The following is a 27,672-nucleotide window of genomic DNA, read 5'->3' as shown; positions in this document are numbered from 1 at the left end:
GTTTTCCCTCGATCTCCAGGGACTGTAACGGCACTTGTCTCATGGACATCCCTACATTCCCTAATGAAATCGAGGGCAGCCGCTCCATGTAATAGCCAATTCCAGGCCTGCAGTGCTACCCGAGATGCCAGCAGTGCCCAGCACCACTAGAGCATGCAGCTGACATGGGCAGCACAGGACCCACAGGACAGCTCTGGCCATTCACAGCTGGTACTTAACGGGCACCCCTGAGGGCATCTCTGACAGACCTGGTGCTTATGAGCAAGTGACTGCTTCTCAGAGAGCCAAGGTCTGTCCCACCTCTATTCATCAGAAGCAGGCAATGCATGGATATGAGGCACATAACACTGGAGTTTTCACTTGTGTTATTCAGCTCGCAAACACTGCTACTGCTTCTCACCTCCATCCTTCATTCACCCCTTTGATGGTACCATCCAGACACAACCCAATGATTTTTTGTCTGTGTCCCTGAATCACAGGTTGCCCATACCAAGGACATTTTCAGCAGCCCCTTCTCCTGCCTGGAGATTGGCCTCATCTCCAGCACTGGCCCTCAGGGCTGCACCAACACCACAAAGGCCCTCTGCTGTCAGGGCAGCACAGCCCAGGCCTGTTTCCTTCTGGCCTTGGGAACACCAGGGCTTGCCCTCCTTGGGGTCCCTCATTTCATCCTCCTGTGGTCATTAGCAATTCACTGCAGCAGGTCTCTACCCTGCAGGAAAGCCTTTGCATGTCCTGGGTCTTGGGCAGAAGGTCTGGGACAAGCCTGAGTTTGGCCCTTGTGCCACAGCTGAGGTGCTGCAGCCCAGATGTGCCCCAATGCCTTCAGCCTGGGGCACAGGCAGGAGGAGCTGAATCCCCACTGAAAGGAAGCTGTGTCAGCATTAAGGAGTGCACTGCATCTGTCCTAAGCTGTTCTCCCTACTCTCCCCTTCATCTGCAGTTCTGCACTACCCCTCTCCCTTACCATGAGGTGCTGAAGGTAAGTTTGCCGTTCCCTTGTGTGCCACCTCTGCCTGTGGCATGGCAGGGGGGATGTCCTGGGCGAGGGTGCTGAGGCCTTCTCAGAGCACAGAGCCTTGTGGGACATGAGGGGAGGAAGGCCCAGGAATGTGCTGCAATTCCATCCATATAACAGATCCTAATTCTCCAGGTGAGCGACATGCAGTGAAGAGGAGTTCAGGCACACTGAGGGGCTGCTGCATCCCAGGTGCCTTCACTCCCATCGTTTGAAAAAAGCCCAGCCCCAGAAGAAGCCTCAAACCACACCTTCCTGGAAGGACTCCCAACAGCAGAGGCGTGTTGGGGCAGGAACACAGCAGGGACTTCTCCAGCGCTCCACTTCCTTAATTCTGTGGCCTTTGTCACCATTTGGAGATGTTCCTGGTGGATTTGTCAGGATCCTGTGGAAAAGAACTGGGCGGAAAGGAGGTGACTGTTTCTCAGGACAAGAAGGGAAATCTCTCATACCTCTTCTGAGCTGTGCCATCTCCATGCTGCTGACCTCACAGGTCTTCAGATGACAAGGCTGATGTCACAGGGGGTGCACTGCATCACCAGGATATTGTCACTGGAGCAGTGGCAGTGCTGGCACTTCCCTGCAAGGCCTGGTCCCTGCTGGGCACTGCTTGGGTGCTCCCCACTGCTGCCCTTCTGTGGCCAGGAGTGGGGTCAGCAGGCAGCAAGCTTGCACTGGGTGACCCTCACTGATGGGCGGATGAGCAGGGGCACCTTGCAGAGGAGCTGTGGTTGAGGAGCCAGGGCGGGCATCCCTTGTCCTGAACTGAGGGCCAGCAGCAAGCGAGATGGAGGGCTGCTGGAGCGTGACCATTGCCTCTGATATGACTTCTCTGTTCCCAGTGCTCCTGCATCTCTCCCCCAAAGGTAAGGGTGTCAGGAGTCCCTTTCCAAGATGTGTCACAAGGGCTCTCAGCTGTCCAAAGCTTTGCGGGGGGCTGGAAATGACTGGTGGCTGCTGCAAGAGTCGTGCCTGAGTGTCCCTCTGGGCTCACGGGAGTATGTAGTAGCCAGGACTCCTGCGTCCTGATGCTAGGGGTGCCCTAAGCCCCAGGGCTCCTCTGGGCATGGCTGAGCTTCCTCGTGATAGGGACAGTCCATGGCCAGGTTTCCCTGGGAGCTGGTGCCTCTTCGGGATCTGGCTTTGGGAGGAAAGACGTCCGCTGTCCCAGAGACTGGTGTGTCCTGCAGCTCCATAGGCTTTTCAGGAATGTGCCAGAAATGCCTGTGTTGGAAATCAAGCCTTCCCCTTGTACTGATCTCCTTCAGGGAAACCAGCCCCTCCTGTGCCACCAGGCTGGCAGAGCGTGTTCTGGGTGCTGAGATGCCGTCCCTGGATGGCCACAGCTCTGGTGCTGGACCCTTCCAATGTCCCTACTGTGGTGGTTTTACACAGGTACACAGGTGAACTCCATGGCCACCGCTCCTTTACTTTACAAGGAAAAGGGGGGAAAAATATGATGAAAATAGCTCAAGGCTTGAGGTAGAACAGGAGGTCACCCACCAAATATCCTCATGGGTACCAATTATCATCACAGGCAAGACAGACTTAGCATAGGCAGATTAGTATAATGTATTGACTATCAGTGGCGGACTACAACCTTGAGGAACTACAAGCAAACTAAAAACACCATTCCCCTCATCAAGCCTCTTGTAACTCCTTCTCCTGGGTGGAACAGGAGAATTGGGAATTGCTGTCAGTCCATGACATTGTTTCCACTGCTCCTTGATGGTCAATCTCTGCCGTCTCTGGGTGCCTCCTGTGAGATGCTCTACTTCCCAAATGAATCCTGCGTGGGGCCATAAAGGGCTCAGATAATGACAGATATGACCGGATCATGTTAAAATAAAGTTATTATAAGCAATATATCAGCTTCATAGTTGCTGATCACAATGTTCATTTTTTGTTGGTGTAGTAGTTGTGTTTGGTCTCAGAACTGTGTTGGGTAGCACAATACATACTGTGTGTGTTCCCTGTTGTGCTGTTTATCCTTTGTGGGGGCTGGTTTATGGTTATTAGTTTACGGCCTAACACTGCCTTCTGTTGTGATAAAATTACTGGTCATGAGACAAATCTGGTAGTTGTACTGAGCATTGCCGTCACCTCCATGCTTGAGGAACTTTCTCTCAGAAACTATTTATAATTAACAGTCTTTACTTTTCTCCTCGGGGAGCCAACCTATGGAAGGGATGAGGGGGGACACTTCTTCTCCCCACAGCTAGTTACAATAGCTCTTCAAAACTTGGAATCCTTGGAATGTTCAAACCAGCCTGTACGTATTGTTATGTGTCCTGAATGTGTTTCAGGTTTTGTTTAAGGTCAGAGTAAATTATTTCAGAATGTCACACAATGATCTGCCCTGAGGCAGGATAATTATGAGGGGCAGGGTGTGTGGGAGGATATGGGCAGGCACCTAGAACTGTGGGCACCTCCAATGCTTTCTAACTTCACCCCTGAAGAAGTGCAGAATCCTACAAAAAAAAAAAAAAAAAAAAAAAAAATCTACACAACTCCAATCCTTGTGACTGGACCAGGGAACCAACCTGTGCCTGTATCAGTCAAATATATACATGAGAATAAAATCAAATCAGGAAAGAAGCTCCTACTCCTAGAGGGAAGGAGGAAGAAGAAGATGAGGCAGGCTACTCCCAAGTAAAGCCATCAGAGAATGTGTGGATGAAGACAGAGATAACATAAAAGCAGCAGTAAGCATCTGATCACTAGTCCTTGGTGACCTGTGAGATGTGTGAAAAGATTTCAGCCATCATCTAGGCCAGCACATTGTCTCTTGGCTGCTCCGATACTGGGATAACAGGGCCGGTAGCCTCGAATTAGAGGGCAGGGAAGCCAAGCAGCTGGGATCCCTCTCCAGGGAAGGGGGCATTGACAAAGCTATTGGAAAGGGGGCACAAATCCTCCCTCTTTTGAGGTAACTCCTGTCAGGTGTAAAGGAAAGGTATCCCTTCAAGGAAGATGTTGTATGTCACCCAGGCAAATGGACCACCAGGGAGAGAGGCAGCCCACATCTGATGGAATTGGCCATGCTGGAGGTGATTTATGGTGATTTATGCACATTCAACTGTTTTCTACCTTGCCCGGTCCTTCACAGGATACTTCAGTTGTGGGGTTGCTGAGGGTCGAAGTGCCAGTAGCTACCCAAATGGTGCACCAGTGGCAATATGGCACCACCCAAGATTCCCAGATTCCCATATATATGCTGATTCATCAACTGCAGAGCCAAGGACTGATCAGCAAAATTTGTTCACCCTTTAATAATCCCATAGGGTCAGTGCAAACATGTAATGGAGATCTGAGACTAACGGTGGAGTATTGTGTCTAGAATGAAGTCACACCAAATTCAATAGATCGTCTATAGTCTTCTCTCCTTATAGTCTTAGCTCTAAGAGCATTTAAATGATCTCTTACAGCACCTGAATGCTGTTGTCTGATCCCTTCCTGGGATCATAAGGAGCCAGTACCTCCAGGCCAGGACACTCTCCCTGTACCTTTGGATGCAGGCCCTTAGGTCCCATGGACTGTTGAGGGTGTAGTTTGCAAAGTAACCACTGATTTTATCCCCACCCACCACCTGTTGTACCCCTGCAGAGTCCTGCCTCAAGGCACAAAGGGCAGGGAGACCTTGCTGGTGAGAGCTGAGGCCCTGTGGAGATGTCTGAGACACAACAGCCATTACAGCCAAGGGTCGTGTAGAACAGAAAGGAAAAAGAGAACATTTAAAAGAGAACAGAATAGGTTTAGCTCTCCCTGTGACACATGACTCCTTTTGCTCTGCTGACAGCCTCTGCAGGCTGCCCTGCATATACGGAGCAGGGACAGGTTCAGTTGTCCTACATGTGGCATCTGCTGCCATTTCAGTTGGCCTGAGGAATGCCCCATCAGACCAGAGGATCAACCTCAAATTTCACCAGGTATTTCCATCTGAACAGCTCCTGCCTGTCCTCCATCTCCACTAAGGAGCTACTGTGGCTCAGTAATTCGCATTAAAGTGCCTATGTTGTGGACACCTGAACTGAGGCCTGAGGAATCCCAGCTGCTGTGGGTCTGTGGCAGATATGGGAGGGAGCTGAGATCCTTTTCCAGCCCTAGGAATAACAACCTGCATGAGCTGCCTCGACTGACTCTGCTGAATTCCATCCTGAAGTGGGGATGAAAAATATCAGTCCCTGACCATAGCTTCATGTCCAAACTGATGCTGGGAAAAGACGTGTTTGTTACACTTAATTGGTTTTCTGCAAGAATAAATGAGCCTGCTGTCAAGTGCTGTGTGTGACAGGTGAGGGCTGGAGCCCCAGGGATTCCTTCAAGCTGTTTGCCAGAAGGTTCCCCTGCAGCCCCAGGGCCATGTGCAGGGAGCCTTTTGGGGGGCAGAGCAAGGGAGGCCTTGGGCTGGGCCTCTGCTGCTGAGCTGGGCCGGGCTCCTGGGCCCAAGGGGAGCTCGTGGCAAGCGGGCAGCGCTGCAGAGAGACAGCTCTGCCCAGGAGCAGCTCCTGTGCACAGCACAGCAGGGCTGGGGGCACTGCCGTCAGCTGGCACTGTGAGGACAGAGAAGGGAGATAGAGTTTACTGGCTGTGTGGAATATGAGAATATTGAGAGCTCAGAGGAGGAGAAATCTTCCTGGCACATAACAGGGTAAGTCTCTTTCTACAGTGCAATGCACAGAGGTATCATGGAGGTTTCCCAGACCCAGAACTTCCTATAGAAGTTCAGGCAGGATGCACTCGGTGGTTTTTCAATGTGGACAAGCACAAGCTCCAGAGCAGGTGTTTCTTAGCTGCAGGGTCAGCGTGAAGGCCGTAAGGGGTCCCTCATCATGGGCTGGCTGCAGGCTGTGAAGCCGGGGCTGCAGGCAGGGGTGGCCAGGGTTGTGGTGCAGAGCAGGGTCCCTGCTGTGCCCCAGGGGCTCTGTGCTGGGCCAGGGCCTCTGCCGCCTGCCAGGCTCAGCACTCAGCCTGCCCGGGGAGCTGCCCAGGACGCTGCGGGGAGAAGCTGCGGGTGGAAGGAGCCCCCCCGGCAGGGCAGTGTCCTGCTGCTGGCGGGAGGCTGATTCCCTGGGGCAGCCTGCTCACAGCTCCACAGCACACCAAAGAGACTTCCAAGAGGGTGTTACTAAGAATACAGGCAAGGGCTGACAGCTTTCAGATGAGGACTTTGTAAAGTCAGTCGTTTTTGTTGCCTCCAAAGGGAAAATGAAATGACACTGTCAGGTGTAAATACAGCACTAAGATCCTCAGCAGGAGAAATCAGTACATCTGCCAGGTACCTCATAATGGTCTATTACACACTGTGCTGCCTCAAGACCGCACCAGCATCGCCTTTGCTAGACACATCTGGCTTTGTCTGACCTGCTCTTGTGCACCTGCAAGCAGGGAGATGCTTTTGATCACTCCCCTGCTGCCAGGGGGTGTATGCAGGGCAAAGCTGTGTGAACAGGGGCTGCACTGGGGTCTGTGAGTGATGACAAGAAGGAGACGTGGGAAGCAGCTACTGGAAGGGACAGCTGCGGGCAGCAGAGACACTGGCAGAGAAGGTGAGGGATCTTGTGACAGAAATGCTTTGGTGGGTGGGCTGTGGCTGCTCCCTGTCTGTCCCTCCCATGCAGATGCTGTTCTCTGAGGAAGCCCCCTCGTTCTCCTCTCCCCCCAGCAGAGCCTCTGCCTTCAAGGCTGTGGGGAGTCTGGGAGTTACAGCCCTGTGACTTTGCTGTCTGGGGGTGGTGTGAACAGCTGCGGAGGTAGAAGGCTTTCTTGAGTGTCTGGCTGTCTCTCCTCTCAGCAGGAGGAAGACGGTACATTTCCTTCTTTCTCCATTTGTGTGCACTGCTCTTGTTCTCGCTGTGGCACTCTTTGGCAGGAACAGTGCTGATGGGGGATGTTAAGCTCCTGTTCTGGCACTGCCCCTGTCCTGGAGGTGTTTTCGTTGGACACAGGTGCCCAAGTCCCCTTTGAAAATTTCATGTTCTGTGCAATGCAGTCCTTTCAGTTTGGGCAATGAGGTGATTCTCCTGAGATGTCAGCTTGAGGTTATCCCTGGAAAGCTACAACAGGCCCCAAGAAGGGCACTGCTTCTTTGTGCCCTTTTGCATTTCTCAGAACTCTTATTTCAGCCACATGAATCAAGAACCCTGTCCTGTCCCTCTTCACCTTCTCCCCATAGCTGGGCAGGGAAAGAGAGGAGTTGTGCATTCACACTCAGCACAGTCCAGGCTCTTTTTCAGAGCAACCTGTGGGGGCAGTCACCCTCCAGCTGAGCATTTTGCCTCCAAGCACTGGCTTGTGTTGACACTGAGAACAACGGAAAAAAGTTTTTACCATTTCCCAGAAGCTACAGGGGAATCTAAATCCTAAAAAGGTACAGAAGCAGACATTTCTGTAGCACCTTGTCTTCCGGAGAGCAGAGTGTGAAGGTTTACTTTCATCTAAGGCAGAAAGGGTACTTCCAAGCTTTTAAAATTTCATTACCTATGCAGTACCTGAGTAAAGGGTGTGATAAAGGGAAATTGATGTGAAGACAGAGTCTACCTTATCAAAACAAAGAGGTATGCAGATAAGTGTGCCATTTGTGCCTTTGTGAGCTTGTTTCTGATTCTGATATCACCTGTGAAGGCAGGTAAAGAAGGATGCAATGAATCTATCTTTCTTACGTTACACTGGCTGATGGCCAATATGCCATCATCTCTCTTGGTGGTAAATAGGGAAAACCCTCACTGGACCAAATGCCACTCATGCAATGCAGGGACCCAACCACTGAAAACATCTCCTTTAACATAGAGGAGACTATCAAAAAGCTCCATGAGTCCAGTGTGAGCAGGAATGTGTCCTCTGATGTCTGTCTTAATATCTCCTTGTCTTTTCTTCCTTGGGTAGTCCCATTTGTCCAGGAGGATCAGATGTCCAACAGAAGCTCTATCACTGAGTTCCTCTTCCTCCTGCAATTTGCAGACACACGGGAGCTGCAGCTGTTGTACTTCGCGCTCTTCCTGGGCATCTACCTGGCTGCCCTCCTGGGCAACAGCCTCATCCTCACCGCTGTAGCCTGTGACCACCGCCTCCACACCCCCATGTACATCTTCCTCCTCAACCTCGCCCTAATTGACCTGGGATCCATCTCCACCACTGTCCCCAAAGCCATGGCCAGTTCCCTCTGGGACACCAGGGCCATTTCCTACTCCGGATGTGCTGCACAGGTCTTTCTGTTTCTCTTCTTGGTATCAGCAGAAATTAATGTCCTTACCATCATGTCCTATGACCGCTATGTTGCCATCTGCAAGCCCCTGCACTACGGGACCCTCCTCGGCAGCAGAGCTTGTGCCCAGATGGCAGCAGCTGCCTGGGGCAGTGGGGTTCTCTATGCTCTGCTGCACACTGCCAATACATTTTCCCTGCCCGTCTGTGGAGGAAATTCCCTGGAACAGTTCTTCTGTGAAATCCCTCAGATCCTCAAGCTCTCCTGCTCAAATTCCTACCTCAGGGAAGTTGCACTCCTCATATTGAGTGGTTTTCTGTTTTCGGGGTGTTTTGTATTCATTGTGCTCTCCTATGTGCAGATCCTCAGGGCTGTGCTGAGGATCCCCTCTCAGCTGGGAAGGCACAAAGCCTTTTCCACGTGCCTTCCACACCTCTTTGTGGTCTCCCTTTTCCTTAGCACAGGAACTTTTTCCTACCTGAAGCCGCCCTCCCTGTCCTCCCCATCCTTGAATGTAGTGGTGACAGTTCTGTACTCAGTGATGCCTCCAGCAGTGAACCCCCTCATCTACAGCATGAGGAACCAGGAGCTGAAGGATGCTCTAGGGAAAGTGATTTCATGGACATTTTTCAGAAGATAAATTTTTCCTCTCTCTCCACAAATGACTCACAGATCTGTTTGTTTTTAGTTGCTGTTACTGTTTTTTTTTTTTTTTTTTTTTTTTTTTTAATGCATATAATATGTATGATTTATTAATATACATGAATAGAGTTTTTTCTGTTGCTTTTGTTGTAAGTGGTTACATGTTCCTTCATAACTGTTTGGTTTCCTTCCACTTCTGCTGAGGCATCAACCTGCTGTCTTTCTCCTGGAGCCCACATAAAGTATGTATCTGGGTGTGAGCTGACTCTCTCATAGCCTCTGTGTGATATCTCTGCATCTGAGGTAAAGGAGGTGTCTGCAGTCTCTGTGGAGGCAATGGGGATGCAGCAGGCACAGGCAAGGGAGACTGCGGGGGGATTCAGGTCGTCCTCAGGTGTATCTGAACATACCTAGTGCCTTTGGAAATGCTCCATAATCCTTCCAAGCACCTTGCATATCTAAAGACCCCTGGGAAAGGAGTTTTGGCAGCACTCGTTCCCATCCATCTGGGTCTTTTTCCCACCCTGACCAGCAAGCCAAGAACAGGGTCAACCAGGAGTATCCAAAAAGATCTGAGGAGGGATGGGAACTGAAGGGGTGATCTGGGCTGGAAAGTGCCTTGGAGAGGCAAGCATGACCCAGGAGCCATATCAGTCTGCTGCTGTTCCTCAGTCCCTGTCCCTAGCAGATGTCCCTGAGACAATCTCCTCACCCTGAGTGCTTGCCAGTACCCCAAACATAACCCTTGGGCAAGGCTGGAGGTACTGGGGTGAATCTGGAGGGCCATGGTCCAGTTGTGACCATGGGTAAGACAAGCCCTCTTCTGGGTCCTCTACAGGGCTGGAAGCCTCTGTGAGCCCCACGGGAGAAGGGAGCAGGCAGAGGAGGTCCTGGGGCCCTGCCAACCATCCCCATGCCCAAGGGGCTCTCAAGCAGCGTACCTCAAGGCAGAGATCATAGAATCACAGAATCATAGAACAGCTTGGGTTGGAAGAGACCTTAAAGATCATCTAGTTCCAACCCTCCTGCCTGTGGTGGTTCCGCTCGAGTGGGCAGCCGAGCTCCACCACAGCTGCTCTCTCACTCCCCCTCCTCAAAGAGGAATGGGGAGAAAATATGATGAAAAGTGCTCAAAGGTTGAGATAAGGACAAGGAGATCACGCAGTAATTATTGTAACGGGCAAAACAGACTCAGCATAGGGAGACAGTAAGATTTATTGCTTATTTCTAACAAGCTAGGGAAGTGAGATACAAAGGAAAGAAACCAAAAGCACCTTCCCCCCCATCCACCCTCTTCCACCTCCTCCCCCCGAGCGACGCAGGGAAACAGGGGAATGGGGATCATGGTCAGTCTACAGTGCTTTTTCTCTGCCGCTCCTTCTTGGTCACTCTTGTCCCCTGTGCTGCGGGGTCCCACCCACGGGACGCAGTTCTTGATGAACTGATCCGGCGTGGGCTTCCCACAGGCAGCAGCTCTTCCAGAACTGCTCCAGATATGGGTCCGTACCACGGGGTCCATCCCTCAGGAGAAAACTGCTCCAACCTGGGTCCCCCATGGGCAGCAGCTCCTGCCAGGTCACCTGCTCCTGCATGGGCTCCTCTCCACGGGCTACAGGTCCGGTCTGGAATCTGCTCCGGCAGGGGTCTTCCACAGGCTGCAGCCTCCATCAGTGCAGGTCCACCTGCTCCACCGTGGTCTCCTTCATGGGCTGCAGTGTGGAACCCTGCTCCCCCATGGTACTCCATGGGCTGCAGGGGAACAGCCTGCTTCACCAGGGTGCTCACCACAGACCTCAGGGGACTTCTGCTCTGGTGCCTGGAACACCTCTCCCCCTCCTTCTTCACTGACCTTGGCCCCTGCAAGGCTGTTCCTCACTCCTCTCTCTCTCCCAGCTGTTGTGTGTGGCACAGGGTTTTTTTCCTTGTCTTAAATATGCTCTCACAGAGATGCAAAACAACATCGCTTATTGGCTCGACTCTGGTCACCAGTGGGGCCCTTCCCAAACATGGGGCAGCTTCTAGATCCTTCTCACAGAAACCACCCCTATGGCCCCCTGCTACCAAAACCTTGCCACGTAAACCCACTACACTGCCATGGGTAGGGATGCCGCCAACTAGATCAGGTGGATCTAGTAGATCACCACCCTCTGAGTGAAGCATTACATCCTAAGCTCTAATCTAAATCTCCCCTCTTCTTCTTTAAAAACAATCCCCCTTGTCCTACCATTATCCTTTGCTTATGCTTGGTCAGAAATGATTTGCTCTGCTTCTTGTAGTACGAAAGAAGGAGAAACTGCCCAGGAAAATTACCACCAGGCCCAGCCCCTCATGGCAGCAGTTCCCAGCACTAGCCTTCCACCATGGTTTGGGGATGGCCGATCACTGAAAGGTGAGCACCTCCATCATCCTGCTGGGCTCAGGGCCTGTACCAGGGGAACAGCCAGCCCAGCCTGGTCCCTCTCCGGGCCCAGAGCCCAGCAGGCCCCAAGACAGGGCTGTCTGTGAACCCCTGTGAGGGACATGCTAGGGCTGGGGCAGGGCTGGATGAAGGGGGGAGGCTGCTAAAGCAGAAGGGCAGTGGGGGCCGGGGCAGTGAGGGCTGGCAGGGGGCTGTGCTGGGGGAACATTTCCTTACCCCTGAATGCATGCTGCCTCATGCGGTGACTGCAGAGAGGTCCCAGAGAGCCACAGGAGGGGCAGTGGGGTTTGGTTGTCCTGCAGAGGGGAATGCACGTAAAGCAATAATAGTACAGGAAGCTTCCACTGTGCCAGGACCCCCAAATTACTCCCAAACTCAATGCCCAGCTTTGGTGTGTTAACCTAGGCTGTCTCCCAGGTGCCCACCACGCTGCTCTCTCAACACCCCTCCTCAGCAGGATACAGGGAGAAAATACAAAGAAACAACTTATGGGCTGAGGTAAGGACCAAGAAATGGCTCACAACTACTGTCGCAGACAGGACAGACTTGGGGAAGATTAACATTATTTATTGCCAGCACATAGCAGTGCAGAGCAGTGACAACTAAAAGACAACTAGAAGCAACTTTACCACCACCCTACTTCTTCTACCTCCTCCCACCAAGAGGTGCAGAGTGATAAGGAATGGGGGCATCAGTCCATGATGCTTCGTCTCTGCTGCTCCTTCCATGTTTCTCTCTTCCCCGTCTCCCCCTTTCAAGTGCAGGGTTACTCTCCCCCCCTTCAAGTGAGTGGTCACTCCCATGGGATGCCATCCTTCCCAAACTGATCCTACATGACCTCCCCACAGACAGCAGTTCTTCAAGAAGTTATTCAGCATGGATCTGTACCAAGTTGCAGAAAGTCCTTCAGGATCAGACTGCTGCAGAGGGCTCCTCTCCATGGGCTGCAGCTCACACACAAATCTTGCTCCTGTGGTTGCTCCTCTCCAGTGGCTGCACATCCACCTTCTCCATCGCGGTGCCCCTCCACAGGCTGCAGCATGGAGATCTGCTCTGCCGTGGTGCCCATGGGCTGCAGGGGGACAGCCTGCTCCACCATGGGCCTCTCAGCAGGCTGTGGGGAACTTCTACTCTGGCACCTGGAACTTCTTCACTGACTGTGGTGTCTGCAGGGCTGCTTCTCTCACATTTTTTTCACTCCTCTGCCAGCTGCAGATGCACAAACATTTTTTATGCTTTCTAAAAAATGTTATCAAAGATGCACAACTAGTGTCCCTCATTGGCTCAGCTTTGACCAGCAGCCATCAGGTCCCTTTTCAAGATGGAGGAACTGGCTCTGATCTGAACTAGGACAGAGAGCTGGGGCTGTTTAGCCTGTAGAAGAGAAGGCTCCAGGTAGACCTTATCATGGCATTTCAGTACTTAAAGGGGTCTTACAAAAAAGATGGAGAAGGACTCTTTACTCGGGCAGATAATGATAGGACAAGATGGAATGGTCTTAAACTAAAAGAGGATAAATTTAGACTAGACATTAGAAAGAAATTCTTCACTCAGAGGGTAGTGAGGCACTGGAACAGGTTGCCAAGAGAAGATGTGAATTCCCCATCCCTGGAGGTGTTCAAGGCCAGGTTGGATGGGGCCTTGGCCAACCTGATCCAGTGGGTGGCATCCCTGCCTATGGTAGGGTATTTGGAGTTAAATGATCTTTAAGGTCCCTTCCAACCCAAGCCATTCTATGATGCTATGATATGATTCCATGATGATCTTAGAGCCCAGAGATTAACTCTGGTTTGTAACTCTGGTTACAAATCAAACAGATGTAGTTGGAAATCACAAAAACATAAGTCCTAGAAACATTAGTAAAAGTTCTAAAAAAGGAACTAAAGGAAACCAGAACAGCAGCTCAGTTTCTAGCAGAGCAATGAAAAGTCACTAACACAACTCTAATTAATCTCAAAGAGCCACTGCAGTCTGGGAACTCAAGACTACAGCTTGGACAAGTCCATAGGTTCTGCGAGGGAGGCCGGAATTCCTGTAGGCTGGCACCATGCATCCTTGCACACTTGCCCATGGATCCTTGAAGATGACCTACACTTGAAATGACCATTGGGACCCTGAGAAACTCATGCGGGGTCATTGTGAAAAATTCAGGCTGGAAGACTCCAGAGAGGGTGACTTTGAGTGGCTGTGGCAGAGCCCAGCAGTCTGGGAATATGTCCCCTTCCATCTAGGGAAATTAAAAAGGATTAATATGAACAGACCCATCAGGTCAGTCAGCATAGTAAGGGGAAGTAATAGTTACTGTGCTGTAGGTGCAGCAGGCAATAGGCATTGGTTTAGGCCTCAGAAGACTCAAGTAGATGAAGTCTTGTTCATCCATGAGCTAAGACAAACATCGTGAGCAGAGCGAAGGACACGGAGTGGTGCCCTACCATGATGGAGGATGCAAAGTGAACCTGTAAGAGGTTTCTGTTGTGCCACAATTATTGCAGGTTCAGCTGAAGGGCACAGCAACTCCTTGGGATACAAAGGGCTCAGCCCCAGAGATGGGACAGCCATGGCACCAGCAAATAGAGGTCAGTGTCCCCTGCTGTGTCCCCAGCTCTCCTCTGCAGCACATCCTCAGAGGGCTGCAGCCCCTCCATGCCATCCCTGGGGGTCCTCAGGCAGCTCCTGACAAACCCAGGGCCCGGGCAGCCTGCCCAGACCTGCTGCAGCCAGACAAGTGTTCCCATTACTTCCTGATCTGCTGAGAGTGGAGTCCAGACAAAGAAGTTATTGTAGCTTGATTTCTATTTTTTAAATACAGAGAGGCTGGCTCCTCATTTATGCAGAGCCTCAGTGTCACACAAGAAATGTTGCTACTTGAGCAGAAGGGGATGAAGAACAGTATTTCTCTGTGGAAAACATCACAAGGAAAACAAAACAAAACAAACAAACAAACAAAAAACAGCAATATTACTGTAGAAGTAAATCGAGCCTTGCCCTGTCATGAGAAAAACTACACTTTACTTGCACAAGAAACGAAGGAGTCTATAGCTGCTGAAAGATCCCATCAATTTCCTCAGAACATCCTGAAAAATATCCATGACATCACTTTTCTAATAGAATTCTTGAGCTCCTGATTCCTCATGCTGTAGATGAAGGGGTTTAATACTTGAGGCAGCACCGAGTAGAGAACTGCCACTGACAGGTTCAGGGATGGTGAGGAGATTGAGGGGGGCTTCAGGTAGGCAAATATGCCAGTACTGAGAAACAAGCAGACCACAGCCAGGTGAGGGACGCATGTGGAAAAGGCTTTGTGCCGTCCCTGCACAGAGGGGATCCTCAGCACAGACCTGAAAATCTGCACATAGGAGAGCACAATGAACACAAAACACCCCAAAAACACAAAAACACTAAATGTGAGAAGCCCAGTTTCGCTGTGGTATAAGGACGAACAGGAGAGCTTGAGGATCTGGGGGATTTCACAGAAGAACTGGTCCACAGCATTGCCTCTGCAGAAGGGCAGGGAAAATGTATTGGCTGTATGCAGCAGAGCATAGAGAACCCCACTGCCCCAGGCAGCTGCTGCCATCTGGGCACAAGCTCTGCTACTCAGGAGGGTTCCATAGTGCAGGGGCTTGCAGATGGCAACGTAGCGGTCATAGGACATGATGGTGAGAATAGAAAACTCTGCTAAAAAGAAAAAGAAAAAGAAAAAGACCTGTACAGCACATCCTGCATAGGAAATGGCCCTGGTGTCCCACAGAGAATTGGCCATGGCTTTGGGCAGAGTGGTGGAGATGCAGCCCAGGTCGAGGAGGGCGAGGTTGAAGAGGAAGAAGTACATGGGGGTGTGGAGGCGGTGGTCGCAGGCTACGGCGGTGAGGATGAGGCCGTTGCCCAGGAGGGCAGCCAGGTAGATGCCCAGGAAGAGCGCGAAGTGCAGGAGCTGCAGCTCCCGCGTGTCTGCGAATGGCAGGAGGAGGAACTCGGTGATGGAGCTGCTGTTGGTCATCTGATCCTCCTGGACAAATGGGACTACCCAAGGAAGAAAAGACAGTGATAATTAGGAGAGACATCTCTGAAATAAAATAGAACAAATCAAAAGAAAAAAAAAAATCTTCCCATCCAAACTCCCCTACAGTGACTTTCCCCTTTGAGAGACCTTTGTGCTGCTCCCTTGTTTGAGGTCTGGTTGGTTCTGGAGGAATGTGGCCCTGGGAGCAGCAGTCTCTGCTGTGGGTGCTGGAGGATTCAGACCTGTCATACAGCTCTACATAAAAAGAAACCAGGAGAGATCTCTGATTAAATCTCTCTCTCTGATGTATTAGACTTCACAGCATTATCACTGTCAACACTCTTTACTGATGAACAGTACTTGTGATTTACTTTGTTCCAGTTGTGTCTCCCTCAGAAGCATTTTTAGAGGGTAGAAAACACTGGCATTTGTAAGGTGTACCAGGTGAGCTCTTGACAAGCAAAGTGACTGTCCTTAGTGCAGTGAGGATAGCCAGTCTGCCCATCTACCCTGGTCTCATTCAGACTCCTCTAGGGCTCAGTCACGTTACCCACATTGAGCTGCTCAATGATTGTGGCCTCAGAAAGTCCCTGGAAGGAGATACAGCTTTGTCCCTGCCCCACAGACTGCAATGCCAAGAGCCCCACAGGTTAGAAGGGGAACTCTGGGCACCTTCCTCCTATGGACACATCTGCGTGGCGGGACACAGAGGGTCAGTGCTTGAGCTGCAGCTGAAAGCCCCATCTCAGCATCTGCAGGGAGCCATAAAGCAAGAACAGCAGCTGCAGGTCAAAGAAGAAAGAGGAATAGCACAGGGCTTATGCCGGGGGAGGCAAGGCCAGGGACCAACAGGAACTCAGAAGGGCCTGCTGTGAATGAGGTCCTGCTACGGAGGTTATGAGTCACGTCCTGAATCCTGTGGGCTAGAGGGCAGACAGAGAGGTGCGAGACTACTCCGTTAGCACTGTCCTACAATTCCCTGCCCATTGCTCTGCTGCCTTCCTCTGTCCCTGCCTGCAACTGGGTCTCTGTCCCCACACCTCCTGCCTGCAGCTCACAGCCCCCATCCCACCCGCTGGGTGCTCAGCTCTGCCCTGCAGACACCTCCTGGCAGCAGGGCTCTGTCCAGGGGCGGCTTGCTGGGGCCACGTCCTAGAGCCCAGGGCACACAGACACTGATGACATCGTGCAAGGGGTGTTGGAGCTTTCTATGGGCTGAGGGGCAGGAAAGGGACTTGCTGGGGGTCCTTGTAAACTTCCTTCTTATGACATATAAATCTCAGTCACTTCTTGGAAAAAACAGCTTCTATTTCTATTCCCAGTGAGCCAAAAGAAGAGAAAACTGAAAGCAGAGGCTAAGGAAATAGGAGAGTGAAGTTCCCTTTGAAATTCCTTTGGTTTGATGTGGAGCTGTGAGCAAGCTTCCCCAGGCAGCAGCCCCCCTCCAGCAGCAGGACCCTGCCCTGCCGGGGGGGCTCCTTCCACCCACAGCTTCTCCCCGCAGCGCCCTGGGCAGCTCCCCGGGCAGGCTGAGTGCTGAGCCTGGCAGGCGGCAGAGGCCCTGGCCCGGCACACAGCCCCTGGGGCACAGCAGGGACCCTGCTCTGCACCACAGCCCTGGATACCCCTGCTTGCACCCCTGGCTTCACAGCGTGCAGCTGGCCCACGACAGGGGAGCCCTTCGGGCCTGGACAATGACCGTATGGCAGGGAACCCCTGAACTGGAGTATGTCCTTCTCTACAAGATATAGACACGCTCTGCCTACAGCCTCATCTGCTCTGGAACAATCCAGGTCTAGGGCACATCCAGGATACTCCAGTGCATTGCAATGCACTCCGACTTACCGTGTTAAGGGTTGCAAGCATTGCTTTTCCATATGCTCTCAGATTTCTAACATTCCACACAGTCTTTAACAACTCTCCCTTCTCTGTCCTCCCAGTGCCAGCTGCAGGCAGTGCCCCCAGGCCTGCTGCGCTGTGCAGAGGAGCTGCTCCTGGGCAGAGCTGTCTCTCTGCAGCGCTGCCCGCTTGCCACGAGCTCCCCTTGGGCCCAGGAGCCTGGCCCAGCTCAGCAGCAGAGGCCCAGCCCAAGGCCTCCCTTGCTCTGCCCCCTACCAGGCTCCCTGCACATGGCTCTGGGGCCGCAGGGGAACCGGCTGGCAAACAGCCTGAAGGAATCCCTGGGGTTCCTTCTCTCACTTGGCACACACACTTCTTGACAGCAGAATCACTTCTCCTAAAATAAAAATAAAGTTAATAAAATCTGTATAAGATTCACCTTCCTTTGTCCTGTCCACGGAATTGGCAGCAGGCTGGGGGAGCCCTTTTGGGTGAAGGTCAGAGTAGACAGTCAGGGGGACAGCATGATCGTGCGCTGAATGGTTGCGGATTCTTCAGAAGAGACAATTGGGGATGATCAATGAGAGGTTGCCCTCCACGTGAAGAATGTCTGGATGCATGGATGTCTTCTATGGATTGGGCAGCAGACTGTGGGAGCCCTTATGGTTTAGGGACTAAAGCCAGTCAGGGTGACAGCATGGCAGGAGGTATATGTCTGCAGCCAGGCTGAAGAAGTGGGCAAAGTCTTGTGGAAGCCATTGGAGTAAGTTGTGTTCAATGACTCCATGTCACCGTGGGGGACTTTAATCACAGAGAGTCACAGGACAGTGACAGTGCTCGGTGCAAACATTCCCCATGTTTTCTATGGGTTCTTGGAGACAGCTTCTGTGCACAGCTGCCAGATGGGCCAGCCTAGGTGATGTTCACCAGGATCTGGGACTTGCAAACAGGAAAACCTGTGTCTTGACACTCCTCTTGCACAAGGCATGTTGTAGTCCAGCTGCTTTTCAGCACATGGAAAGAGATGAGGTTTCAGGTACATGCCTATACCCAGCGCTGCACAGGCTCAGCCTTCTGTATCCCTGCAGCCCACTTGAAATGGTCCAGCTGACACGGGACCAGGTACATCTGTGTGCAGTACAGTCAGGGGTTGTAGTCCTGCCTTCAGCATGCCACATGTCTCCTGAAATGAGAGAGCTTAGATCCTAAATCAGGATGGGTTCCTCCTCCATTGTGGACACTGAGACACAAGTGGTCTCCTGCAGGCAGATCTGGCAGCCCAGCTGCAAGGGGCAGGCTGCCACTCCACCTCAGCCCCTTATGTGGTCTCCACCTCCTCTGAAGGCCCAAAGCCGTGGGCCATGCGTGGCAGCCTACAGGAGAGCATGGCATCCATCCTAGACCATTCTCCCCACTCCCCTTTTTGTCTGCAGCGCTGCCCTACTCCTCTCTCTCATCATGACATGGTGAGCGTACATGAATGTCTGCCCTTCCCTCGTGTACCACCTCTGGCTCCTGCATGGCAGACTGGGGGATGGTGCGGAGGCCCTGGCATGTACTCCAATTCACTCTGTAAAACCCATCCTTCTTTCAGAAGTGAGTTCTATGCAGTGAAGAGTTCAGGCACACTGAGGGGCTGTTCCATCCCAGGTGCCTTTGCTCCCATCTTTTGAAAAATCCAGGCCCCAGGACAAGCCTCAAACCCAACCATCATGGAAGGGCTCCCAACAGCAGAAGCATGTTGGTATAAGGGGGCAGTAGTGATTTCTCCAGGGCTCCACTTACTTTACTCCATGCCCTTTCCCACCATTTGGAGATGTCCCTGATCTGTTCCTGATCCCAAAAAGAACTGGGCAGAAGGGAGGTGACTGTTTCTCAGGACAAGAAGGGAAATCTCTCATACCTCTCCTGAGCTGTGCCATCTCCATGCTGCTGACCTCACAGGCCTTCAAATGACACGTGCTGATGTCACAGGGGGTGCACTGCATCACCAGGATATCGTCACTGGAGCAGCAGCAGTGCCGGCAATTCCCTGCAAGGCCTGGTCCGTGCTGGGCACTGCTTGGGTGCTCCCCACTGCTGTCCTTCTGTGGCCAGGAGTGGGGTCAGCAGGCAGCAAGCTTGCACTGGGCGACCCTTGCTGACAGGTGGAGAAACAGGGGCACCTTGCAGAGGAGCTGTGGTTGAGGAGCCAGGGCGGGCATCCCTTGTCCTGAGCTGTGGGCCAGCAGCAAGTGAAATGGAGGGCTGCTGGAGCGTGACCGTCGCCTCTGACCTGACTTCCCTGTTCCCAGTGCTCCTGCAGCTCTACTCCAAAGGTGAGGGTGTCAGGAGCCCCTTTCCAAGATGTGTCTCAAGAGCTGTCAGCTGTCCAAAGCTGCAATTTCTGGGCTTTGGTGGGAGGCTGGAGAAGGCTGTTGGCTGCTGTGAGAGCCCTGCCTGAGTGTCCCTCTGACCTGAGGGGACAATGTGGCAGCCAGGACTGCTTGGTCCTGACGCTAGGCCCTTATCCCTAGGCCTTCTCCAGGCATGCCTTCTTGCTATGGGGGACAATCCAGGACCAAGTTTCCCTGGGAGGTGGTGCCTCTTTGGGATCTGTCTCTAGGAGAAAAGACATAGAATCATAGAATCATGGAATGTCCTGGGTTGAAAAGGACCTTAAAGATCATCTACTTTCAACCACCCTGCTCTGTACAGGGTTGCCAACCACTCGAGCAGGATGCCTAGAGCTGCCTCCAGCAAGGCCTTGAATGCCTCCAGGGATGGGGCATCCACAACCTCTCTGGGCAACATATTCCAGTGCCTCATCACCCTCTGAGTGAAAAAAGATCTCCTAATTTCTAGTCTAAACCTCCCCTGTCTTACTTTAAAACCATTCCCCCTTGTCCAATCACTACCAACACATATGAACAGGCATTTCCCCCTCCTGTTTATACACTCCCTTCAAGTACTGGAAGGCCACAATGAGGTCTCGACGGAGCCTTCTCTTCTCCAAGCTAAACAAGACCACTTCCTTCAACCTTTCTGCATAGGGGAGATGCTTTAACCCTCTGATCATCTGAGTGGCCCTCCTCTGGATCCGTTCCAAGAGCTCCACATCCTTCTTGTGCTGGGGGCCTCAGGCCTGTACGCAGTATTACAGGTGGGGTCTCACAAGAGCAGAGTAGAGGGGGACAGTCAGGTCCCTCTCCCTCCTGGCCTCTCCTTTTTAATGCAGCCCAGGACAGAGTTGGCCTTCCAGGCAACAACCACATGCTGCTGGCTCATGTGCAGCTTCTCGTCCAGCAGGACCCCCGAGTCCTTCTCCACAGGGCTGCTCTCAAATTCTTCTTTGCCCAGTCTATATAAAGACCTGGGATTGCCCAAGTCCAAGTGCAACACCTTGCACTTGGCCTTGTTGAGCCTCATTAGGTTGTCATGGGCCCACTTCTCCAGCCTGTCCAGGTCCCTCTGGATGACATCCCTTCCCTCTATTGTATCGACTGCACCACTTAGCACAGTGTCATCTGCAAACTTGCTGAGCAAGCACTCGATTCCATCATCTATGTCATTGATAAAGATGTTGAAGAGCACCGGCCCCCAGACTGACCCCTGAGGGATACCAGGTTTTTCTCAAGTCCAGGTAGATGATATCCATCGTCCTTCCTTTGTCCACCAATGCCATCACTCCATCACAGAAGGCCACCAGATTGGTTAGGAAAGATCTGCCTTTGGTGAAGCCATGCTGGCTGTCTCGAATCACTTCTTTATCTCATGTATGCCTTAAGATGTGTTCCAGGAGGCTCCATGATCATCCCAGGCACAGAGTTGAGGATCACCAGCCTGTAGTTCCTTGCTCTTCTGTTCTCAGTTTCTTAAAAATGGGAGTCATGTTTCCCTTTTTCCAGTCACCCGACAGCCATGATTTTTCAAATATGATGGAGAGCGGCTCAGCAACCACATCTGCCATCTCTCTCAGCACCCTGGGATATATACCCTCTGGCCCCATGGACTTGTACACATCCAGTTTCATTAGGCAGTCCCGGACTTGTTCCACTGTCACAGTGGGACAGAATCCGCTCCTCTCACCCTCTCCTCGAGGTTCAGGGTCCTGACAGACACAGGAAACTTGACCAGGATTGAAGACTGAGGCAAAGCACTTACTGAGTACCTGAGCTTTTTCCATGTCTGAGGAAGCCAGTTCTCCCATCTTGTTTATCAGAGAGGGAACACTCTCCTGTGGCTGTCTCCTGCCTATGTATCCGTGGAACCCCTTCTTGTTATTCTTCATGTCCCTTGCCAAGTTCAGCTCCATCTGTGCCTTGGCTTTCCTGATACCATCTCTACACCCCCGAATGACACCTCTGTATTCCTCGCAGGCTATACAACCCTGCTTCCACTCCCTGTACATTTTCCTATTTTTCCCTCAGTTTAAGCAGCAGGTCCTTGCTCAGCCATGCCGGTTGCCCACCTCCTCTGCTCAAAGTGTCCTTCACTCTGCTCACAGTGTTTGTCTTAGTTCTTCGATGAACTGGATTAAATCTGCTTGGGTCTTCTGAGGCTCAGTCCAAGCCCTATTGCCTGCTGCACCTACAGCACAGTAACTGTTACTTTCCCTTACTGTGCAGATTGACCTAATGAGTCTAGTCATAGTAATGCCTTTTAATTCCCCTAGTTAGAAGGGAACATATTCCCAAACTGGGGCAAGCTGCTGAACTCTGCCACAGCCTCCCAAAGTCACCTGCTCTTGAGTCTTTCCACCTGAGTTTATCACACGTGACCCAACACGAATATCTTCAGGTTTCAATGGCCATTTCAAGTGTAGTGAACTCCAGCAATCCACTGCCAAGTCTTCCAGGACGTGTGGTGCCAGCACACAGGAATCCCTTGCAGAAACAATGGTCTTGTCCAGGCCACAGTCTCGAGTTCCAAGAATGCAGTGGCTGCCTTCCAATGATTGTGACTTTTGTTAGACTCATAGAAGCATAGAAGCATAGAGCCATGTAGATTGGAAAAGACCTCACAAATCATCAAGTCCGTTAACCTTATACTGCCACATCTACCACTAAACCATGTCCCTAGGCACCACATCTACATGTCTTGGGAATACCTCCAGGGATGACCACTCCACCACATCCCTGGGCAGCCTGTTCCAATGCATCACAACCCTTTCAGGGAAGACATTTTCCCCAATATCCAGCCTAAACCTCCCCTGGTGCAACTTGAGGCCATTTCCTCTTGTACTTTTGCTGGCCCCTGTACTGAGCCATGGGGGACACCACTTGTGACCTGCTGCCAGTTGGATTTAACTGGACTTTGTACTAAAGACTGAGGCAAAGAAGGCATTAAGCACCTCTGCCTTTTCATCATCTCTTGTCACTATGTTCCCCCCCACATACAATTAAGGATGGAGATTCTCCTTAGTCCTCCTTTTCTTGATAAGGCATTTATAAAAACATTTTTTTATTCTCCATTATGGCTGCAGCCAGACTGAGTTCCAGCTGAGCTTTAAACCTTCTAATTTTCTGCCCACACAACCTCACAAGATCTTTGTAGTCCTCCTGAATGTCCTGCTCCTTCTTCCAAAGGTCATAAACTCTCTTTTTCTTCCTCAGCTCTAGCCAAAGCTCTTTGTTCAGCCAGGCCGATCTTCTCCGCTGGCTCATCTTTCAGCACATGGGGATGACCTTTTCCTGTGCCTTTAGGATTTCGTTCTTGAAGTGTGTCCAGCCTTCCTGGACTCCTTTAACCTTCTGGACTGCCTCCCGAGGGTCTCTGCCAATCAGTCTCCTTAACAAGCCAAATTCAACCCTCCAGAAATACAGGGAGGCAATACTGCTAACCCTGCTCCTTACCTATCAAAACCTCTACTAATTCGTGATCACTATGCCCAAGATTTGCCTTCCAACCCCTACATCCTCCACAAGTCCTTCTCTGTTCACAAGCAAAAGGTCCAGCAGGGCACCTTCCCTGGTTGCCTCACTCACCAGCTCAATCAGGAAGTTATCTCCCACCCACTCCAGAGACCTCCTAGACTGTTTCCTCTCTGCTGTGTTGTCTTTCCAGCAGGCATCTGGGAAGTTGAAGTCCCCCACCAGACTATTTTTACTAACCAAGTCAGTGTAGGCCTGTGTGTGAGTGGCTCTAGGATATTCCAGGCTTTGATTCAATAACCTGCCATGCTCTAGGACAGAAGTCACTGAGCAAAAGCTAAAATATCAAAGCTCTTTTGTGTTTGTATAGAGCATTTCCATACTCCAAATTCACCTCTAGAAGAGTCTGAAATAATGTAGGCAATCATGATTGACATAAGCAATGGCAGAATTACTGAAGCCAGTTTCAAGGAGCCTGAGAATAGCCTTTCCATGATGACCAGCTGTGGTGAAGACCTTGGGTTGTTTAACGTTGACTGAATGCCAGACGATATTGGAAAGCAAGAGAACCAGGACTTTGCACATCTCTGGGCCCCAATGGCAGATGCCACTCACAGAAGGAGCCCAGGCAACAGCGATATGCTTTGCTGAGAGGCAAAATCCCTCTGTCAAGAGAAGGAACAAGGAACAAAGCCTTCATCCTATTTGGATGATCTCACAGGAATACCAAGGCACAAGGCTGCCAGGCTGTCACCATGACTGTGGCAGCGTGCCGCTCTGTCAAGCACCAACTATCATTTCTGGAGAATCCAGCCCTATTGCTTCTTCTGCAACTAAATGGCCACTTTTCTGACTCTGTCAGGCTTCTCATGCATGTGACATCACAAAGAAAAGGTGGTGTCTCCTTCCTAGGGATATTGAGGAATAACCCCAAGCACCCGTGTAGGCTGAGTAGAGGCACCTCTCTTGGCCTGCTGGCAACACTTTTCCGAATGCACCCAGGATCCCATTGACCTTCTTGGCCACAAGGGCACAGTGCTGGCTCATACTCAGCATACTGTCCCCTAGGACACCCAGGTCTCTCTCTGCAGAGCTGCTCTCCTGCTGGTCCATGCCCAGCCTCATCTCTCCACCCTGCCAAGGTCCCTCTGAATGGCAGCACAGCCCTCTGGGGTATCAGCCACTCCTCCCAGCTTTGTGTCATCACCAAAGTTACTGAGGGTGCACATCATCCACTTCATTGATGAATAATTTGAACAGGAAAGAGGGAATTTGGCACGTCCTGTAGCTGTGCACACCCAAGTAGGGCAAATGCTGCCTCAGGAATAAGTCAGCACAGTGTTCAGAGAGGGCCAGTCAGTGTTTTGTGTGGTCTACTTCCAAGTGTGTTCCCCAGGAGATACCCTGCTGCCTTCCAGGAGCTGTGAGCCCTGGAGCCACAGGGCCGTGTGCAGGGAGCCTGGTGGAGGGCAGAGCAAGGGAGGCCTTGGGCTGGGCCTCTGCTGCTGAGCTGAGCCGGGCTCCTGGGCCCAAGGGGAGCTCCTGGCAAGTGGGCAACGCTGCAGAGACAGCTCTGCCCAGGAGCAGCTCCTCTGCACAGCGCAGCAGGGCTGGGGGCACTGCCTGCAGAGACACAGTGCTTAAAGGTAGGCAGAAGTGGCAGGATGCATGGAGCTCCCTGCCGGAGAAGACTTCCCAGCCCTGCACCCGGTAAGTCTCTGGCTGGAGGGCAATGCAGCCGCAGTTCCTGGAAGAAGGAGAAGCCAGGGGTGCAGGCAGGGGTGTCCAAGGGCTGTGGTGCAGCACAGGGTCCCTGCTGTGCCCCAGGGGCTGTGTGGTGGGGCAGGGCCTCTGCCACCTGCCAGGCTCAGCACTCAGCCTGCCCGGGGAGCTGCCCAGGGCGCTGTGGGGAGAAGCTTTGGGTGGAAGGAGCCCCCCCGGCAGGGCAGGGTCCTGCTGCTGGTGGGAGGCTGCTGCCTGGGGCAGCCTGCTCACAGCTACACAGCACAACTGGGTGTATAAAAGGGGACTTAGCAAGAGCTGTATTAAGGGAAGGGATTTCAGCGTCAGTCTCAGCTTTCCTGAGACTCCTGACCTTTCAATTTTGTCTTATCTGGCTCTGTGGAAAATAGAAATACCGTTATTTCCAAGATGAGTCTGACACTCCTAATCCATCCCATGGAAGGTTACAAGCAACCCTAGCAAGTCCCTTTCCTGCCCCTCAGCTCATAGAAAGCTCCAACACCACATGGGCAGTGTCAGCAGGATAGGTGTGCCCTGGGCTCTAGGACGTGCCCCCAGCGAGCTGCCCCTGGGCAGAGCTCTGCTGCCAGGAGGTGTCTGCAGGGCAGAGCTGAGCACCCAGCGGTGGGATGGGGGCTGTGAGCTGAAGGCAGGAGGCGTGGGGACAGAGACCCACCTGCAGGCAGGGACAGCTGCAATCAGCACAGCCATGGGCAGAGAGTGAGAGGGAGCTGCTCCCAGCAGCAAGATGGGAGGGGGGATTTGGGCACCTCCCTGCCATCCCTGCAGTGCAGAAACCTTCCCTTTAGCAATCCCCTGGTCTCCTTTCTCATCGAGCATAGATCTCCAGCCATAATGTCATTGAAATTTTATTAGCTGCTTTGTACTCACTGCAGTTTTGGGGATGAGAATTCAGGTGCAGCTCAAATACTGATGATGTTCCTGTTGCTCAGGTATGTCCATGAAAAAAGCATCGATGTTTCTTCTAAAAGTTTGGGCCTCTGGGAAGTGTTTGTGTGGCTGGGAATGAGCTGACTCTCCCTTCAGGACACCGCATCTAAGGAAATTTGACTCTTTACGTGGGGCTTCTGCTGGGCTTCAGGCTGCCATGCAGAAGGGCACAGCTCTGCCCTAGCAGATCTGTGTTATCTAGCAGTGCCATGGAGAAGACACGTCAGTCCTGAGGCCATAGAAATGCTGCTGAATGGTTGTATATGGGCAGCTGCTGTGATCCCTGTGTGTCCCTGGGGAAAAACAGAGTGCTGAGATCCTCCTCAGATGAGTTGGGTGAGGGGTTTGGAGATGCGCACTTTGAACCTGGATTCCTCTGCTATCAGTAGCATTAAGGGTCAAGTCAGAGCAACACCTAAGTGTGACCAACCTCCTGAGGTGCCTGCACTCGGCAGCTGAGACCAGGACTGATTGATACAACTTCTGTCCTCACTCTGCCCTGAGAGACAGTCCCTTTGCCTTGCAGGATCCCCAAGATTTTACTTGGTGGGCAGTACACCAAGGATTTCTACCTTAAAAACTTCTCAGGTGTGTAGGACAAGTACAAAAAAATACACAAAACATACACCATACACCAAGCGCTATTCTGCAGTTGAGTGAATTTCTGCAACAATGATGAAAAGTTCCTTTATATATTATGTCTCCACAAATGTTGTTTTTATTTCCTTTTAGACCGGCCTCAAGGTCAAGAGACATCAAATGTCCAACAGCAGCTCCATCACCGAGTTCCTTCTCCTGCCATTCGCAGACACGCGGGAGCTGCAGCTCCTGCACTTCACGCTCTTCCTGGGCATCTACCTGGCTGCCCTCCTGGGCAACGGCCTCATCCTCACCGCCGTAGCCTGCGACGACTGCTTCCACACCCCCATGTACTTCTTCCTCCTCAACCTCGCCCTCCTCGACCTGGGCTGCATCTCCACCACTGTCCCCAAAGCCATGGCCAATGCCCTCTGGGACACCAGGTCCATCTCCTACACAGGATGTGCCATACAGTTCTTTTTTTTCCTCTTCTTGTTTTCTGCAGACAATTCTCTTCTCACCATCATGGCCTACGACCGCTACGTTGCCATCTGCAAGCCCCTGCACTATGGGAGCTTCCTGGACAGCAGAGCTTGTGCCCAGATGGCAGCAGCTGCCTGGGGCAGTGGGGTTCTCTATGCTCTGCTGCACACTACCAATACATTTTCCCTGCCCCTCTGCCAAGGTAATGCTGTGGACCAGTTCTTCTGTGAAATCCCCTCAATCCTCAAGCTTTCCTGCTCAGACTCTTACCTCAGGGAAATTGAGCTTCTCACATTTAGTGTTTTTCTCTTTCTGGGGTGTTTTGTTTTCATTCTTTTCTCCTATGTGCAGATCTTCAGGGCCGTGTTGAGGATGCCCTCTGAGCACGGACAACACAAAGCCTTTTCCATGTGCCTCCCTCACCTGGTCGTGGTCTTCCTGTTTCTCAGCACTGCCATGTTTGCCTACCTGAAGCCCCCCTCCATCTCCTCACCATCCCTGAACCTGGTGATGGCAGTTCTGTACTCAGTAGTTCCTCCAGCAGTGAACCCCCTCATCTACAGCATGAGGAACCAGGAGCTGAAGAATGCCATTAGGAAAGTGATTTCATGGAGATATTTAAGGATGTGCTGAGGAAACTGACTGGACCTTTCTGCAGCTATAAACTGCTTCTTTTCTTCTTCCTCAGATGAATTTCAGTTTATGTAATGATAGGACAAGCTTAACTTCTGGAGGGATTTTATCCTGTTTTTCATTTTCCCCTTGTGATATTATTTTCCACAAAGAAATGCTGTTCTTCATCCCCTTGTACCAACATATGTTTTGTGACCCTGAGGCTTTGCATAAATGAGGAGCCAGATTGTCTGTGTATTTAAATGAAATAAATGAACCTACAGCAACTTTTTTGTCTGAGACCCACTCTCAGCTGATCCGGAAGCA

The 27,672-nt window shown here is 51.8% G+C and overlaps 3 protein-coding genes across 3 annotated transcripts; 2 read left to right on the top strand and 1 right to left on the bottom strand.

The window, feature by feature from the left end:
• Positions 1–7,926: 7,926 nt before the first annotated feature.
• On the top strand, positions 7,927–9,168 carry LOC309890898 (olfactory receptor 14A16-like; the record flags this gene model as incomplete). The annotated part of the gene is made up of 1 exon (XM_082785293.1): positions 7,927–9,168. The coding sequence occupies one exon, from the start codon at positions 7,927–7,929 to the stop codon at positions 8,860–8,862; it is 936 nt and encodes a 311-aa protein (XP_082641419.1). The 3' UTR covers positions 8,863–9,168.
• Positions 9,169–14,347: 5,179 nt separating this feature from the next.
• LOC309890919 (olfactory receptor 14C36-like) lies at positions 14,348–15,283 on the bottom strand (the record flags this gene model as incomplete). Its single annotated transcript, XM_082785308.1, has 1 exon — positions 14,348–15,283. The coding sequence occupies one exon, from the start codon at positions 15,281–15,283 to the stop codon at positions 14,348–14,350; it is 936 nt and encodes a 311-aa protein (XP_082641434.1).
• Positions 15,284–26,430: 11,147 nt separating this feature from the next.
• Positions 26,431–27,366, top strand: LOC309890918 (olfactory receptor 14C36-like; the record flags this gene model as incomplete). Its single annotated transcript, XM_082785307.1, has 1 exon — positions 26,431–27,366. One exon carries the CDS (start codon positions 26,431–26,433, stop codon positions 27,364–27,366), a length of 936 nt encoding a protein of 311 aa, XP_082641433.1.
• Between the last annotated feature and the right edge of the window lie 306 nt (positions 27,367–27,672).

This window comes from Aythya marila (assembly GCF_965140915.1).
Source record: "Aythya marila genome assembly, contig: HAP1_HAP1_SCAFFOLD_153, whole genome shotgun sequence".
NCBI lineage: Eukaryota > Metazoa > Chordata > Aves > Anseriformes > Anatidae > Aythya > Aythya marila.
The sequence above is the reverse complement of the archived record's forward strand: the minus strand, read 5'-3'. Positions and strand labels throughout refer to the sequence as shown.